The sequence below is a fragment of the Xyrauchen texanus genome, chromosome 7 (genome assembly GCF_025860055.1).
Source record: "Xyrauchen texanus isolate HMW12.3.18 chromosome 7, RBS_HiC_50CHRs, whole genome shotgun sequence".
Classification (NCBI taxonomy): domain Eukaryota; kingdom Metazoa; phylum Chordata; class Actinopteri; order Cypriniformes; family Catostomidae; genus Xyrauchen; species Xyrauchen texanus.
The window spans coordinates 42282611-42301853 of NC_068282.1; the positions used below are offsets into that span (position 1 = coordinate 42282611).

The 19243-nt window shown below is 36.5% G+C and overlaps 2 protein-coding genes across 2 annotated transcripts in view; both read right to left on the reverse strand.

Annotated features, from left to right (window-relative positions):
- Positions 1-240: 240 nt before the first annotated feature.
- Positions 241-12810, reverse strand: LOC127646282 (pituitary tumor-transforming gene 1 protein-interacting protein-like). Its single transcript, XM_052129800.1, has 7 exons — positions 12505-12810; positions 10152-10204; positions 6802-6910; positions 5210-5312; positions 4281-4346; positions 1909-1955; positions 241-1147 (listed from the first exon to the last, which is right to left on the reverse strand). Exons 1-7 carry the CDS (start codon positions 12578-12580, stop codon positions 1101-1103), a joined length of 501 nt encoding a protein of 166 aa, XP_051985760.1. The 5' UTR covers positions 12581-12810; the 3' UTR covers positions 241-1100.
- Positions 12811-14226: 1416 nt separating this feature from the next.
- Positions 14227-19243, reverse strand: part of LOC127646120 (unconventional myosin-X-like) — a 111842-nt gene continuing 106825 nt past the window's right edge. The window contains exons 39-41 of the mRNA XM_052129570.1: positions 18557-19036; positions 17838-18029; positions 14227-16852 (exon numbers count right to left, since the gene is read on the reverse strand). Of these exons, the coding sequence (XP_051985530.1) occupies positions 16748-16852; positions 17838-18029; positions 18557-19036 (777 nt within the window). The 3' untranslated portion in view covers positions 14227-16747. The remainder of the gene's footprint in view (positions 16853-17837; positions 18030-18556; positions 19037-19243) is intronic.

The window sequence follows — 19243 nt, forward strand, 5'->3', positions numbered from 1 at the left end:
TAGCCTGATAGTTAGCCTGCCCCGGACCAGGTTAATTTGCCAGCATAAGTTGCCGGGGTAACTGAGTTTGAACTTTTTTAAGTTTGATTTATGAAACCGAATCTACCAAAAATAAGCCTGACTAACCGAAATAAGCCTGGCTTATACTCAGCCCCCTGGTTACAACTATTATAATGTCTCAGTGAGCATAATGTATATGTTGTGTTGAAGCATGGAGCGAGAGTCAGGAAAGTTGCTGCCAATATATGGAAGCCTGAAGTAGTAATACAATCAACTAAGAGCAACATGTCAACTTCGTTCTTGCACTGATTTGATATTAAAAGTAAAACATGCAAGTGAATTTGAAATATTTTATTGAAAATATTAATACATAGCATGAAAATGCAGTTACACATAAGTGGTCTAGTCTGTTGAAAACAGTCATGGACTAATGAGTCATCTTTTTGTGCTGTTCAAAACCAGTAGAAGATGCTACAGATGACTGACAGAGTGAGTTACATTTTCCTAGAATAGTTTAGGTTTCAGTGTACCCCTTATAGGGTAAAATACAACACCACTGACTACAAAGACTTATTTAGCAACTATGTTTATAACATGATGGGCCGTTCTTTTATTCCATTCTTCTTAGGATGACATTGCGATCATTCACAGGTCATGAATGGCTACTGAACAGTCTAATCGGCATCAGAATGATAATGTAAATGATATTACCATGTCAGTCCCCAGATCCTGACCCTATTCAGTATGGGCCATGTCCTGTGTCAGCATATAATCCTTATCAATATATGACTAAATTGCTCTTCTTACAACTTTAAAACACATAAGTTTAATGAACAAAAATAAATACAAACAGGCAGTTTTTCAGTAAGTGAAGTGAAAAATAATTTTAGAAGGTACCTCAAAAAATATACTGGACAGTGGAAATATTTTAATATATGTATATATATGTATACACACACACTAAATAGAAGAGGTTGCAACTGAAAAAAAAAATTGCACTAATTTGATCCATGTTGGTGTTTATTTATCGTTTTTAATTTCTGTTGGTATGGAAACCATATTGTTAAAGGATTAATCTATAAAACAAGGCACCCATCATTTTATTTGGGATTCTCAAATCTGGCATAAGGGCTTGCCCTGCTGAGACCTGGTAAAGAGAGAGATGGACACAGAAAGTGAACCAAATTAAAACAAAATCAGCAAACAAATAAATACATCAAGTATACCTGCTAAATGATCTTTGCGATCCCTTATGATCTTTTAATGAATCCAATCTAAGTGTAGTGAGAATTTGTAAGACCCTCAAAGTGAGTTATTTTCTCAGTAAAACAGGTCTAAGGATAAAAGCTTGCATTTATATTCATATACTATATTATTAACACATACAAATCTGAAATAACAGATACACTTTAATCAACTGAAAAGAGTTACTTAAATTTGCTTTACTGCATAAACTCCAGAGGACAATTTGCATTATTACCACTAGAGGGAGCACAATGACACACAGTAAAGATCTGTGAGAATGGCTATAGAGCATTGTCAGAGCATATCAGTGTAATTTGTTGATATAAAAAGTATAGTCCATAATTTCTGAACTTTAGACTGAGTGATTTTGCAACAATAAATGTGTTCACACAATTACTTACCCACTGTATTCCATTATGATGTGGCCGTACAGTAAAAAAAACGTACAAGCCCTTTAATATGGGTGAATTTATGGTTTCAAAAAAGACACAAATTATGATTATTATTATTTGATTTGGTTTCAGTAGTTATTCCCAATACATAAAAGAGGGTTGAGGAGGAGTATTGACTTCAAGGGTTTAGGTGTTCAAAGCACTATAACCAATTCAAATTCACTGATTTATACTGTTTATGAAAGATAAGGAGATTGTTGATAAAACTCACCATATTTTTGCCGTATCTCATCATGTCTGATCTTCAACTCTTCTTTTCTGAGGCACAAGAAAACAAGGACATAAATTCCTGCTGAAATGACGCACACCCTTGAGGTAGGCTAACAATCAGTTCTCATTACAGTTGTAAAACAGGTTTCTCAGGAGACATCTTTTATCACAAGTTTTCCGCAACACAATATCTTTTGTCTGCTTAGAAAATAAATCTAGAGGTTGGTACAGTGCCCATCATGCATCTACATTGTCTGTATACGTTATGTATGGGTTTAGAAACCAGATATAACTACTCGATAAAAATGTTGTATTATTCCTTGTCCCTTTTACTAATATGTAGTCTAATGTATCTGCTTGTATGAAGTATTGGAGAAGAATTTGTTGCAGTTTCACAAAGGATCCTTCCATATTACATGATACAACAGTTAGTTCTGGTCTTCAAATCACCAAAAGTGCAGTTATACAGTCCAACAACACTAGGGATGCTTCACTTTTTGCATCACTTCTTTTCTCTGTCTTTGTGGCTTTCTAAATGGTGGTGATTTTGATTCATTGTTTTGTTTTGATTTCATTCACTGACTCATTTAGTGACCATTTCTGGAGATTGCATATTTACTCCAGTAGGTGGCCACAAATGAGCTATTTTTATACTATGAGTGAGTCATTCAATCATTATTCTCAGCCTCAGATGGACTGCCCACAGTCCGTGCCCTAACCATTTGATGCTTTTAGCACACAAAACTGGAAAAGTGTGGTAGGAAGCCACCCTTTGAAGGAGACGCAGGGAAGTTCTCATATGCATCGGGTTATTGTTTTTTTTTTTTTGGACAGTGTGTACTGTGTTTTTAAACCCCCTTTCTGAACAATCGCCACGAGAGGCTGAGCTGGCCTGGTGCCTCGAGGAAAACTCGGCCGACTAAAACACAACTAGGCTGGCTCAGTGTCCCGGAGTGAGGTAAGCTCACTGTCCCTCAGTCACACACACACACACACACACACAAAGAAAAAAACTGAAGACCACGTTAATCGCAAACACTTATTTATGAATGAGACTAGCGGTAGTGTATGGACTATCGTTTGTCTAGGGGTCAGGTAGGTGGAATATAACTTTTACCTGTTTGAGCTTACCACAAGCCCCGGTTCATAACACGCTTTCTCAATCTAATCAGCGTAATTCGGATTGACTGGTTTGATGGAACTTCAAAGTAGTAGATGGACACAATATGTTTCATCAGTATGCCTAGAAGCAGAATTGTACAAGGTTTTTCGTTGATAAAATAAATGCTTTTGAGGAAGAAATAATAACAGAATTTGCCCAAGTTTGCCAGAGTGACATGAAATCTTTTAAAGATATTCAGAGTTTCATTTGAGGGAGTTTGCATGTTCTCCCCTTGTTTGCATGGGTTTCCTCCTGGTGCACCGGTTTCCACCACAAATTGAAGCGTTTATAGACACCAGACCTATGCTGCCGTCATAGGACTGGCCACACGAGACCATTTAATCATTTACTCAACTGGGGGTGTTGATGCTAACTACCACCCCTGGAGTCGTGAGTTTGAATCCAGGGTGTGCTGAGTGACTCCAGCAGGGTCTCCTAAGCAACTAAATTGGCCCGGTTGCTAGGGAGGGAAGAGTCACATGGGGTAACCTCCTCAAGGTCACTATTAAGTGGTTCTTGCTCTCAATGGGTTGTGTGGTAAGTTGTGCGTGGATCGCGGAGACTAGCATGAGCCTCCACATGTTGTGAGTCTCCGCGATGTCATGCACAGCAAGCCACGTGATAAGATGCATGGATCTCAGAAGCGGGAGACAACTGGGACTTGTCCTCCACCACCCGGATTGAGGTGAGTAACTGCGCCACCACGAGGACCTAGTAAATAGTGGGAATTGGATATTTTGTCTGAAAAGTAATTTATTTAATATTTGTTACTTTAATTTGTTGAACTGTTATATAAAAACAATATCACATTCACAATGTAAGTCTTGCTTGTGTGATATTGCTTAAATAATTCCCCTTCACCAACCGAACATTTTATAATATTTAGAACTTTATAAAGAACTTTTATGTTTGGTTGATTAAGCAACAGCTGTACATATACATGATTCTTGTAGTCCCAGTGTTCATATACAGATGGTCAGCAGTTTCTAACATGATAAACCTGACCAAAGCTACATGACAAATTAGCCATATGTAGTACATAAAAATAGGGCCTCATGCCACCAGCAAGTAATTCCAGTGTATGAATCCAGATCTCAAACACGAAACAGCAACCTTCAGATTACTAGTGTAGATCTTTACCCACAAGCAAAATGGGAGGTTATTACAATGCAGTGGTCTCCATTTTGAGTATTCCTGTCAATAACTCTCACCTTTCCTCTTGTTTTGTTTTCCTTTTGTCTTTCTGCCGGTTCATCCTGCTCTCAAATCGACTGGATCTGTGAAAGACAAAGTTTACCAGATTGAGAACCAACAACCAATACCTTTAAAGGTAGATTTTCCTATATTAATTTTGCATGTTTTCTCCATTTAATAATGTATTGATCTTGAGGTCTCTTTCTTGGTTCTCTAAAACTATTTTACAGAGAAAAAGAGAGTTTGTATGAAGGTAAACATTTCAAATTAAAGGTACACTATGGAATTTGGGGCTCTCTATCCTCATCTGTGATTAAATGTATTTTTTCCCTTTCAGGATAAATCTGATGGTTATAGGTGTGCCCAGGGATGGACTGGCCATTGCGAGTACCTGGGCATTTCCCGGGTTCAGTTGAGTAGTGGGCCACTCATAATACTGAAAGTGTGAGAAAATGCTACCAGAGCAGAGCAGGACCGGTCTCTGATGCCCTTGGCATCGACCATCAGCAAAACCAGAGTAAATTAGGAATTGGTCACAGGATAATGCCTATATTCCCATATGAAGTATGTCCGAGTATGTACTCACATGCATACCTTGAACATACTTCATTAATTACTGAGAAGTATGTTCTTCATCAAATCTAGAACAGATGGATAGTAAGAAGCCTTACAAGACATAATTCTCAATAATTTTAAGTATTATATTGATTTCTAACAAAAGATTAAATGTGAAATCCTCCACAATTTATACCGTTAAATAATCTGAATGAACAAAGGCATTCTTGGTTTAGTTATGTTGGCTCTGTCTGATTTCAAAGCAGGTAAAGGTGAGTACAAACTTGGTGACACCCTGTAGTATTCAGAACAGCCAAATGGAGGGTGAAACTCATTTGTCGATCAACAATGCACTGCTATGCTATAAAAGGTCAACTTATCTCAAACTTACCCAATGTTCTCACACTTGCAGCAACAGAAGATACACACCAAAAGACCAATGATGAGGAGTGCACCAGCCACTGACAATGTAATGATCAAAATCTGGAAGTTCACTGAATTTCACAAAAGAAAAATAAAGGTTGTCAAATCTCAACAATCTAAAGGTGGTGTAGTACCTGATCATGTGTTTTGTAATTGGGATGATTCTGGTTTCGATTCTGATTACTCTTAGCAATTCAGAATCCTTAACAGTTCCATTAACAATTCTTTTAGTATTCTTTTGAGGACGAAATATTTAGAAATAAGAAATGTCATTCCTATTGGATTTACTGCCTGTTAACCAAATTATGATATTATTTTATGGTGTTTACACAGACATTTTAATTCAGATATCTTATTGATTCTTATTTTCTAAAAAACGAAACTCATAAAGTGTATCTTTCACTACACATGGTCATATTGACAACCATCCAGTAATTACTCTGATTTAAAGGAATAGTTCTCCCAAAAATGAAAATTTGCTGATAATTTACTCATCCTCAGCCTAAGGCCATGCAAGATGTATATGACCTTCTTTCTTCATCAGAACAGGATATACAATTTTTAGGAAAGTATCCCAGGTTTTTGGCTTCATCCAATGCAAGTGAATGACACCAATTGTTGATGATCCAAAATGCATTTTTAGGCAGCATCAAAGTAATCCACACGACTCCAGCCAATTAAGTACTTTTAATAAAGAAGATTCTTGAGAAATGCAAGCTTGTAGTACCACCAGTTTACTCCAGAGGGCAGTAATTGAAACTTCAGCTGTATGGCAATGTGCAGTTTATACAGTGAACAAAACAACCCTTCAGCAGACAGAACAACACAAACATGCCTTACTTTCTTGTGCTCAAAAGACTTGGAGCGCAAATTCAAACTAAGGGTTCTAAGTATTATATTATTTTTAACTTGATACAGCGACCTAAAAATTTTATGTTTATGACAGAACGCACCCGAGACTCTACACAAACATGTCTGACGCAGGTGTACATTGACGGGACCTTAAACAAGCCCTCATAATAAATGTCAAACTGATTGACAAATTCACTTGCGAAATGGATTTCTGTGAACTGTGTGCCAATGATTGACTTATGATGATCAATAATATAGTAGTAAACAATACATTGTATTCTAAAGCTGCTTTTTGTATCGTCTTATCAATGATTAACTCTTCTGCTACAAGAAGTAATGCATTTTAATTATCTGAATATTTGTCATTTTATTTATATATATATACACCATTTCTTTTAATATTTAAAGATAACTATGTATAATTATTTCATCATTATATATTGAATTATTGTTACAGTATATGAGGGGCTTTTTCCTCAAATATTTGTATATGCGATTAATTAATCGGGACATCATGAAATTAATTAGATAAAAAATTGTAATCGATTGACAGCCCTAATAAATATATTTATATATAAATATATAAGTATATATATAATATATATATTTTTCTTTCAATCAAACCCATAAGATACAGAATGAGAGGCTGGAAGAGATGAAAATAAAAGAAAAGTGAGTGAATTCTTAAAATCATAAAAACTTTCTTACTTGAGCAAAGGCCCCAGCGAGCTTCATTCAGTGGGCAGAGGGATTGTGGGGGCAAGATGGTTTTGGAAGGGTATGTTATACATCGCTTAGTTGGGATGCACCACAGACACTAAAAACAGATTGAAAACAAAGATTAATATAGCTGGAAGCAGAGATGCCGGGCCCAAGTACCATGGGTCCATATCCGCCCGGTGGCTTTCGTAAAACAATGCATGATGGACACATGCATTTAGTGGAGTAAACAAGTAAGACACAGTGTCTTCTGTTCAGACATAATGGTTAACAACTTTGATGTGTGTGGAAAATGTAATAAATATGTAATTATGGGAAGTGTGAACCCTTGAACTGTCCAAAAAAGATTATTGTTATTTGACTTATGCTATGAAAATATCATGTAAGATATCAAGAACCCCCTTACCTTATCAAATTTGACACTAGTCTGAGTAAATTTGATGTGATAGGGTTGAAAATAAGAGGGGTTGTTTTTTTTCAGTCTATTCGAAGGGTCATATCTATTGTTGTCAGCTGGAGGCCCTATGACCATGATCCACCATATCCACATTAATGTCATAAGTGTGATTAATCATATGGCTGAGTGTCAAATACACCTGAATACACTACAACAGTGGTTCCTAAACGTTTTCAGTCAACCCCCCCTTTATTAATCGAAATATTTTCAACCCCCTCTTCTAACTCAGCATAAGCAAAAAAAAAAGAAATTAAAAAAATCATGGAATGTCCCACTACCAATAACAATCTCTTTGCACAATTGCATGAGGATGACGTGTACCAAAAATGTACAGTATTCTGTTCCTAATGCAGGTGCTATAGCAGTCATGTGGACAAGTGTTTGTGGTTTTCTTTTTCTTGGATCTTCAGTAGTCATGAAAATTCTATAACATCAATACCACACACTGTAAGACTGTAAAAACCTTTTAAAATGACATACCTCGTTGATGCTTTATAACGAGACCATCAAGCAGCTGCACGGCTCTCCGCCAATGTGTAATAGACCAAAAGAAATGTCAACCGCTAGAAATGTAACAAGTACCATGTCTGTCACAGTTATGCAAAATCCGTGGCAATGCACGTTCCCAAAAATCATTATATTCTAATCATAATTTTGCATTTCTCATGGCAGCCGATGATAGTGCTCTCTCGCAAGCTCACACAAGCAAACACATAGAGCGTGAGGAGAGAGAACGCGTATCCATGGTGGTGATATATTGTATTATGTAGACTTACATATAAGTAGAGGGGGCTTCAAGGTAAAAAGGTTGGGAACCACTGTCTGGTGCAAATTTTCATAGAAAAACAATAAAAAACATATAATATATAAAAATATACAGATGCAGAAATGCGTCTTTGTGGTAGTTTATGTCATATAGAATATATTAACATTGAATAACTTTCATGAATAACCCATTAAGCATTATTGCATTATAAAATATATGTTTGTAATGGCAAATGGAAGTATAAAGTGTCATCAATATATATATATATATATATATATATATATATATATATATATATATATATATATATATATATATATATATATATATATTAGAATATATATGGCTTGAGGAGATCAGTCAGGACTGATGTAGTTTTGTGCTGCCTGTAAGGGCCTGCAATAAAAAATAAAATCCAAATTCAATCCAAAATGGCCGACTTCCTGTTGGGCAGAGCTAAAGACTGTAATTTGTCCTGCTTGATGAGGACAATATATGTTCAAGTCTGGTGACTGTAGTTGAAACTGACCCCACCACTTTAGTCAAAAAGCAGGGTAACAGAGCCTGCCTCACACGCCCACGTGTGACCTATTACCCAGGCCTAATGGCCGACAATTCTGACGTGTGTGCAAAATTTCATTAAACAGTTATTAAAACATGTTAAGTGTAATAATAATTCTTAGAGAAACATTAGGGCCACTGCACTTTCAGTGCTTGGGTTCTAATTATATGCATTTATCCAGTGTAGGAAGATTCAAAGCTCAGGATTTTCCCCACAATTTTAGGGCAAATTTGCAGATGGCAGCAGTAACAATGATGTTGACGATAATGACGTCTGTAGTGATGAGTCAATACAGGGTTGGAAAGGGTAACTCAATGGACTGAAACACGACAGTAACTTATGAACACCAGTATGTGTGTGTGTGTGTGTGTGTGTGTGAGAGGTATGCAAGCATCTCAACAAATGGAATGTTACTGTCCCACAGCAACGTCATCCTGCATTCTATAGAACACATCAGTCTGTTTCCAAAAGTAAAAATCCCATAGTTCCATAGATTTATTGATTTTTAACAATAACTTATAAACCTTTAAAAACAGAATTACCATGAGCACTGAGTTTAATCATTGATTGTATATTCTTCTGTTGAAGCCATCCAACATCATTGTTTAAAAAATGTGTTTAATAACAGAATTCCTGGTGAATCCCTACCCTACCCATGGTCCAGCAGAGAAAGATCCACCAATAAGAGAACCACGGCCAACAAAGCCCACCAAACGAGATCAGCAGCAACCTCATATACTTCCATGACACACTGTGAATGATACAATGGAGTCGTTCTCCCTACACCCTCAAATTACATCTATACTTGAATATATCAGAATATTTTGCAGTAAACATAAAATATATTGTTTTTATATTCATGATCAACAAGCTAAAATCAATAGTTCTCATTATTGAACAGCATATGGAAAACCGAATGGGAAAAATACTTCTGGAACCCAGATGGCTGAAAAGGTGGGAGGGCACTGTTTTGGGCTATAGCTAAAAAAAATTAATTTAAAGAAAATTTTTATACTTAATGTTAAAGTTTTTTTCAATTCCCTAATAGTAGTAGTGATGATTGCTTTAGCAAGCACCACTATTTTAAAGGATGACTTGAGACATTCTTTTTGAGATAAATGGCTGATGAAAGTGTTTATAAGCAAAAGCACAGGCTGTCTAATAACTCTGACCTCCAGGAAAGCATGTAAAGAGCTGTACACATTCAGAACACCCTAAACCAGTTCCACGGGTGAGGAAAGTGATAATAAGTAAAAAAATAATAAAAAAAAATCCAGGCAATCCAGCTTCCTGATGAGTTCATTCCTTCTAAATCGTAACATGTTTTCTTTCTTCTCATCTCTTATGTTCCCCATGTTTTAGGTCTTAGCTCTCAGCTCAACACTGTTACTTTTTCATGCCACCTTTCTTAACTGACAGGTGAGTGAACACATGGCATGAATAAAACAGGCCAGTTTGCATTCTGTTAGTGGCTAAAAATATAGATTAGGACAATAATGATCTCCAAAACCACAGACAGAGAGAGAGAGAGAGCAAGAGAGAGACTGACTCACATCTGCAGTTGACAAGCAATCTTCACAGCTTGTGCTATTCTTGCTTTCACAGCCTAGAGAGTTAAAAACAGAGAGAAAGCATTAGTTAAGATACTTTCTTAATGTGCATTTCATCTTAAAACAGGCATCTGTAAAAATATAAGCCACATAAAGCTTAGCAAATCACATGAAGTCAACACAAAATGCTAAATTAATAAAGAAAGGAAGATTTATACAGCAATTTTTGTTTGCAATGATCTTCAGTGTCTGACTTAATATATTAGGCAACAATTAAACCCTATGAGACATGGCTATCTATCTATCTATCTATCTATCTATCTGTCTGTCTGTCTGTCTGTCTGTCTGTCTGTCTGTCACACATTCCCTGTTGTCTTTTGTTTTTGTACTTTTATGTTGAAATTCTTGTTAAGTTCCTGTTTCCTGTTAGTTTTGTAGTCCTTTGTAGTTTTATTCCTTGATTGGTTCTCCCTGATTATTTCTCATTCCCTGATTGTTTCCCCAGGTGTTCCTCATTCCCTTGTTTGTTCCTTGTGTATTTTAGCCATTGGTTTCCCTGTTTCTGTTGTCAGTTTTTGCATGTTTTGTTATGCTTGGTTCCCTGTGGTTTTCTTTGCTCTGAGTTTTCTTGTTTAGTTTAATAAAGCTGAACTTAGATCCTCATTATTTGCCTGCCTCGTCACAATATCTATACACTGGTGGCCAAAAGTTTGGAATAATGTACAGATTTTGCTCTTATGGAAATAAATTGGTATTTTTATTCACCAAAGTGGCATTCAACTGATCATAATGTACAGTCTGGACATTAATAACATGAAAAATTACTATAACAATTTGATAAAAATAAAATCAGAACTTTTTAAACCACTTCAAAGAGTTCTCATCAAAAAAATCCTCCATGTGCTGCAATAACAGCTTTGCCGATTCTTGGCATTCTAGCTGTCAGTTTGTCCAGATACTCAGGTGACATTTAACCCAATGTGGCTGTCTTGTCGGGCACTTCTCACTCAATTTTACATCCCACAAAAGCTCAACTGCGTTAAGATCCATAACACAATGATCTGTTGTCCAATGTCTGTGTTTCTTTGCCAACTCTAACCTTTTCTTTTTGTTTTTCTGTTTCAAAAGTGGCTTTTCTTTGCAGTTCTTTCCATAAGGCCTGCACCCCTGAGTCTTCTCTTTACTGTTGTAAATTAAACTGGTGTTGAGCGGGTAGAATTCAATGAAGCTGTCAGCTGAGGACATGTGAGGTGTCTATTTCTCAAACTAGAGACTCTGATGTACTTCTTCTCTTGTTTAGTTGTACATCTGGTCTTCCACATCTCTTTCTGTCCTTGTTAGAGCCAGTTGTCATTTGTCTTTGAAGACTGTAGTGTACACCTTGGTATGAAATCTTCAGTTTTTTTTTGGCAATTTCAAGCATTGTATAGCCTACATTACTCAAAACAATAATTGACTGATGAGTTTCTAGAGAAAGCTGTTTCTTTTTTTCCATTTTTGACCTAATATTGATCTTGAGACATGCCAGTCTATTGCATACTGTGGCAACTCAAAAACAAACATAAAGACAATGTTAAGCTTCATTCAACAAGCCAAATAGCTTTCAACTTTGGTATAATGGCAAGTGATTTTCTAGTACCAAATCAGCAATTTAGCATGATAACTCAAGGATAAGGTATTGGAGCAATGGCTGTTGGAAATGGGGCCTGTCTACATTTGATCAAAAATCACTTTTTTAAAATAGTGATTGAGCTGTTTTTTACATTAGTAATGTCCTGAATATACTTTGTGATCAGTTGAATCCCACTTTGTTGAATTAAAGTAACAATCCTTTCAAAACTGCAAAATCTGTACATTAGTTCAAACTTTTGGTCACCTGTGTGTGTGTGTTTGTGTGTGTGTGTGTGTGTGTGTGTGTGTGTGTGTGTGTGTGTGTGTGTGTGTGTGTATATATATATATATATATATATATATATATATATATATATATATATATATATATTTGTTTGGCAATTTAGTGTCAATAGCAATAAGAACAAGTCATATACCGGTAGTCATATTATATCAGACCAAATTTGAGGCAAATGTTTGCCTCAGAGGACATTGATTATGCAATTATGAAATCTCATAATAATCTCTTGTTGGTATCAGAAATTTACTGAGGTTACAGTAAGTAAAAGTTTTTATTAAATGTGTGCCAGTCATATCCAAAAACCAAAAATAACTTAACAAATATAATCAATATAGTGATTATAACTGTAACAAAACACTGAGTTGAATGTTTTTTGGCTTTAGACCATAAAATGCATCCTCTAGAACAATAATTGTGAATTTAACGAGTTTCTATTTGTCTTACTTGGAGGTGGTGTTGTAGTCTGTGCCAGCGTTGAGCTCAATCCAAACAAAAGTAGGACGAGAGAAATAAAACTCATGTTTTTGTTTTTTTTTTTTTTTTTAATGAATTAATAGTCAGGTCCGATTCTCTCTGGTTGTCTCCTAAATGCAAACTAAAATACCAATAATTTATATAATTATTGTTATAATTTTTAAGCACAAATATCTCCCTTTTAAAAGTTAGCGAAGGTGAGACTTAATCTGACCAAGCAGTTGAAAACAGGTTTTATAGTTTCCCATTCAACCCGCAAAACTGGATTTACTAGGCTAAATTACATCTATACTATGGCGAAGGCATTTGAGTTGACGTTGTGTTGATATCTTCCTAATGAATATAAATTAGTTAATGCTGACGTTACGTTGACAGCTTCCAATTGCAGGTTTTGCTTATGATTATTAAGCACTAAATCTTAACCTTTGTACAATTCGTGTTATTTCAGAATACTGGGGACACTGTATCACATGATTTCAGTAGGCACGTGATTCAACTTTTCTTTAACCTCTTTAGTTTTTGACGAATAAGTGTTATTTATGAATCAATAAAAATGTTAATCGCAATAAGTGTTATTTATGAATATGACCAAATATCGTCAAATCCAAAAGTAATTTCTGAGTACAATTGTTCATATATGGCGCACTCTGGTGGATGACTGGTATTACACATTCATCACAAGAAATCATCAACATTTTTAAATGGTCACACAAATCATGGCCAACTGTGATCAATTGACATCCAGTTTATAATACATTCTTTTAAAAAATGAAACCACTAATTGTGATACATTATAATAATTTATTAAAGCATTTTGTAAAGCCAGTTACAAAAAAACATTTTTAACCCTCTTTCAATATTTTAACAAGCAGAATTATTATTATTTTTATCATAATTTATTGTAATATAATGAGGAAATTACATTCAGGCCTTGTTCTGGCTGCCCGCAGCGGAGCAAGGACCCAATTGTGAATGTGTGAGAGAGACAGAACCAACCATGCTGTGTGTGTGTGTTTGTGTATGCGCGTGTTTGTGTGCTTAATATGGATCTATGTGTGTGTGGGCATGTCAGGGTGAATGTGTGGATGTCTATGAACATACATGTGGAAGTATGTGTGTATGAGGCAAAGTGGAATCTAGCACCTGAGTCTTCTCGGCTGCTCTGTTCTCAATTGAAAGCAATTGAGTGACAGTCTGCCGCTTGCTAAAAAGGTGCTTTTACAGTTGAATGTGAGTTGACAGACAACTGTGGCAGAAAATGACATGCCAACTCCTAACACACACATATGCACAAAAACTGTTTCTTGTTACACCGTTTCAACACATGTCCCTCTTCTAACATGTCCCTCTTCTTATAGTGCTCACAATAATGACACAAAAAAGTGTTATCAGAGGCTGCTTTAATGCTGATCTGAAAGCAGATTTGTGGTTTTTCCTTTAATGGTTACGAAAAGGATAGAAGAAGGGAGAATAATTTTATATCAGCATGAAAATGCAACTCCTGCCTCTTACTTTCTCCAAATATCATCTATAACATATAAATACACCAAACCCTCACCTACCCCCTTCCCACACATATTTATATTTCATAAATATAATCATAACAATACTGTAATAGCAATACTCATACACATAAACTTTGCATCCATAATATTCATCATGATCCTCCTGTCACCTTCATCATGCCCCCCATCTGCTTAGTTTCAAATCATTGTTAAATTCAGACACACACACGTTCACAAACTAACTTGCATTACACTGACAAATATACAGTAGTTTCATATCAAACAGCAAAATTACACATACTGTTGCAGGATTATACTCACATTAAATAAAAAACAACAGGCGTACTTGGATGTATTAATGGATTTTTCTTTTGGTTATGGCCTTGATTAAATCTCTGTTTGTCTTCTGTTCTCTCTGGCAACATTTTGAAATGATTTGAACCATGATAAAAATTCCAACGGAGCTCTATAATTTAGTCACTTGACAGAATAAATATTCGAAAAGGCTGGCTTGACCTTGTTGAGACAAAGTTATAAAATGCAAGAAAGCTAACATATAAAAATGCCAGAAGGCAAAATAACAAAAATTATGAAGAGAGCAAAGATTGTAACTTTCTGAATGTTGTGTCTTCTCTGTTGTAATATGAGATATAATGAGAAGTTTATGGTGATGTTTGTTGGACAGTTCTGGTGAATTGGTATAAGATGATTTGAGCTATGTAAGATCAGCCTCTTGTTGGTCAAGAACACTTTAAAGAACTTTATGATTTCACAGTCCAGTAAACAGGTCTAATATCAATGCCTGCACACTCTGTATAAGGTTGATATGCTCCTAAAGCACTTAAAACCTTTTCTTAGGCTTCAAAAACCTGCTTGACTCATTATAATATCTGCAAAGAGCGTAAATGTAAATAAGATCTCTGTTTGTGTGTCTATTAGAATAGATACTAATGACACTCAATTTTTAATTTGCCCATTGTTTTTGCATCAATACTGACAAAGATATGAGAGGAACAAGCTCTAAACAAATGAGCTGCTTTTATAATTTGACAACAGTGTAGTGATACACAGTTAATGTCACACACACAAGTAGTGAATCAGTACAAATACAGTACTATTGAATCTTGACAGCTGCAAGATTAATAATCATTGTTAAGTGGCGTGCCTCTTTTCATTACTTGTATTGGCCAGGAGGACCTGGCACTACTTTCATTAATACTCAATAACCATTTGATCTCTGTAATAGGGCACAAATGTGCCTAGGATCTGTTTATCCTCTAACACAGCAAGTCACTCACTCTGGCTGGATTTGCCTTTGTGCAATGGAAAAGACAAAGTTACACAAGTTTTTTATCACCAGCAAAAAAAAAAAAAAAAAAGCATATTTATATACTGTAAATGTTGCCATTTAATACAAAATAGGATGTTGGTTCCATTGATAATGTGAACAGCCTCAAATATTAGCGGATGTGTGAACAGTCACACTATCACTGCTGCAGTGGCTTTGTTGCTGATATCTACATACCGCTGCCTGCCGATGCACTCCATATATGCTGTGATCTGATTGGCTGGCTGACTGACTCTAATCCAGGAGCATTCAGAACAGCCTCCAGCAGTCATGGCTTTGCAAAATGGCTCTGGATGTGAACTGAAAGAAAGTTTGCTCAAGTTCCCACACTCCAGAAAGGGTCAAATGGAGCATACACTTCAGTAAAACGGTAAATAGACTTGTATTACTAGTTGTTAGGAACATATTGTTTAAGAAATGGTAACCATCACCGACCAGACAAATCACACTGTTAATTCGGCAACAGGAGGTTGAAAGTTATGCTTCTGAAATTAGTCTGTGGTTACCGCAATGCGACTACCCCAGTGGCCAAAGCTGGAAGTGTTGTTGAACGTATGGGTATGTTTGAGCTCCAGTTTGCGGGTAAAATGTCCAAAGGGTGGTGCCAAAAGTACGTTGTGTTTTTACTTGTAAATTATCTAATACAGTCAAGAGGAATGCATATTTTATAAACTCTAGCCCCCAAGCTAAACCTCAACCATAAAACTTTGGTGTATAAATCAGTGGTGTAAAATTGAAATTTTAGAGCAAAAATGCTGCCGATGAATATGCGCTCACCATTGTTTATTTAAACACGATTTCTTCCTGGTTTCCATGGGACCAGAACCCATGTCTCGGAGGTTTCCTAGCAAAACACGCTATCAGTGGCACCACAGGAAAAGGTAAACACGTTTGAATAGATGCAAAAATGTCTGATGTTGGATACAACTCGGCAGTAATTTAGCAAAATAGGGATTTCAGGGTATATGAATGTTCAGAAGCAACATGTTGATTTCCTCTGTATTCATGATGCACTGACTGAATACTGAGGATAGAGAAAGCTAAATGGAGAAAAACAGACAAGAAAATAAATAGGTTTGGCCATCAGTCAAGGTGCTGGCAGTAAGGGCAGGGAACAGTGAGTAGTATTGTTGTGCTTTGAAAAGGTGAACTTGGTTTAAATAAATCCTAAATAAATGGAATGAGCTGTTGTATTTGGGACAGGTAAGATGGAGCTTTTCAGTAGTTAAATTGTTGGAGAGATGACGTCTCTAGTTCTCTGCTCTCTCACTCTCTCTCTCTAATCATCCGGGTCAGCAGTTTACTCCACTTTCATTACACTCATCTTGCTGGTTACTTTGATCTCATTGGTTGGTGTCGATCACCTCATCCAGGTGCTGCTGTTGCTGGTGATGGACATGATACTGCAGCGCTTTTTGACGATCATGTTGATGTACGCCTTCATGATTTTAGTGATTTCACCCACCTTAAAGCACACAACAAAACACATCGGTTAACCCCTAGTTTGAAGGTGAAGTGTGTAATTTCTGTGCAACTAGCAACACCAAATGGAATAGCAAAAATAACTAGCCAAGTAAAGTTAATTTAGACAAACTTTGATGTTGGCTTGACAAAGCATGTCTTGAAAGGTTAAACAGTTTTAAAAGCCTGAAGGTTGAAAGTTTTTACAGGCCCAACAGTCAGACAGAGACAGAAAAGATAGATAAACTAATAGATGGAGGGATTACAGCCTTGTGCATATTTTTATGTACCAGTGACAGTTGAGGTTTGAAATCACTATTATCTATGGCAGAGTCTCGGCCCATTTGAACAGTCCATCAATGTAATTCTGTGGAATTTTTTTATGCAATTTTCAGCGTCTGTTATGGGAAAACTATAAGACCGACCAGATAGAAATAATTTTGCACACTAAGTTAGAACAGTCTAATGATCATTGCCAAGCTCTAGGAGAAGTTAGAAATTTTGGTCTTGGTTTAGGAATTCTGGAAAAATGCTTACAGTTTGTAGAATAAGAGTATATTGGCTTTGTCGAGCTAACGTAATGACTAGTTTCTAACAGGTTTCCCCTAACCCTAACCCACTGGTCAGTCCAGCCCCAAACTCAAATAATTAGTTGAGCCAATGTAGCTGTGTCGGGTTGCTCAGACAAACAGAGTCACTGTTTTTACACTTTTTGGGGAAATCAGCCTACAAATTGCTCACTTATAGCTTTCTCTGCTTATTTATGGGAAAGATACACATTTCAGTGTTATCTCATGTGAACCTTTTAAAAAAACTGCTTCACTGATGGGAATAGCAACCATTGTGATTGTAATAAAAATATAGTGATGTGTCAACTTTGACAAAGATTCAGTTTAGCTGCACTCCTTCAATGTAACAACATTTTGTCCAACTAGCATTGATAACAGAGGACTAAAGGCATGCTTTCTCAATGGATATTTCACAATTACCTGAGGCGTCTCGAAGAACATCTCCCTTTCGTCAACAATGATTTTGTAAGTGCTGGGCTGAGGTGCTCCGAAGAAAACTATGTGCTCATACTGGAAAGTCTCGAGCGGTTTGGGCTCGCCACGTTTATAAACAGAGACATTTTCAGCACTGACACTCAACCACAGGTCATGAGGGAAACCACCCTCTTTAGACTGCAGACAGATACAAAAACACACATAATTAGAAACATTGAGACCAAACTCCAATCCCCCAATCCTTGGATGAGCATGAACATATTAATTTTTATATGTAATACGAAAATACATTATTAACCATTACATTTTAATGGGTTTTATAGAATAAAGAAATTCAAATTCTACCTTAATTTAGCTTTTATAGAATGCTTTCACCTTTTATGCAGTTTCTAAAATGTTTTATACATTTTTTGAGAAAATGCAGATTTTTCTTTGCCCTGTGCCTTGAAATCATCCTGTTATGCTTTGACATTTTTAAAAATATTGATTTGACCATTCTGATAACAAAATGAAGGGAGTAGCATTTGTTTTTTTACCATTTCTTATTTATATTGGCCTTGACAAGCTTAATACAGCAGCTCTGTTAAGGAAAAATCATAGTGATAATTTCTTTATAGAAAAATATTTTTCTTAGCACAAAGCATAAGCATATTTACAGTAAATTCTGTGGGGTGGTGCGAAATTGGCAAGCTAATGATTCTCACCTCCACATCAAATAGTGTAGACCCATAACCGGGCCACTCTTTGATGACAGTCATATAATTAAGCATGGCCTGGTGCTGAGGCATCCCCTGCAGACGGCTCCATTTCTCCAGCACACTTGTCAGTGTGGCTGACATCTCCTCCTTCACAAACATCTCCAGCATATGTTCCTCTTCCACACGCTGTTTCTTCAGTGATCCTGTCTTGAAGCTGCGTCTCAGGGTCCCATCAAGGAAGTTGGCTTTTCGGCGCTCTAAAGTGTGACCCCCTGGCCCAACTATACCCACCCCGGGTACCCCGGCACCCCCTGCCTTAGTAGATTGGAAGATGCGCGTGCGGAGTCGCCCTACGGGGTATACGCTGCTCAGGCTCCAGGGCGTACGGGCCACATCACCGTGGATGTATTGCAAGCGCAGGGCTGCTAAATGCTGGAGGGTTTCCTCAGGGGCTGGGAAATGACCACTGATTAGACTCTCATGAGCCTAAGAGAAAAGTGAACAAACAGTAGAGAGAAAGTGAGAAAAAGGCAATGAAATAAAAAAAAGAGACTATCACTTTATAAGAAATATAAGCGCAGCATAGTTATAGTGGGAAAACTAGCAGCTGTACATCATCACACCATTAGCTGGGTAATTCCCAGCCAATCACATGTAAGCCGTTGGTTTATAAGTCTGCTCACAATCTATCAC

Excerpts from the sequence above, each read along its gene's own strand:
- LOC127646282 (XM_052129800.1), bottom strand. The coding sequence starts at position 12,580 with ATGAGTTTTATTTCTCTCGTCCTACTTTTGTTTGGATTGAGCTCAACG. Across the intron at positions 6,911-10,151 it reads ATTGCTTGTCAACTGCAGAT|TGTCTGTGGTGCATCCCAAC; the intron begins GTGAGTCAGTCT and ends ATCTGTTTTTAG. Across the intron at positions 4,347-5,209 it reads TGCAAGTGTGAGAACATTGG|ATCCAGTCGATTTGAGAGCA; the intron begins GTAAGTTTGAGA and ends TGTCTTTCACAG.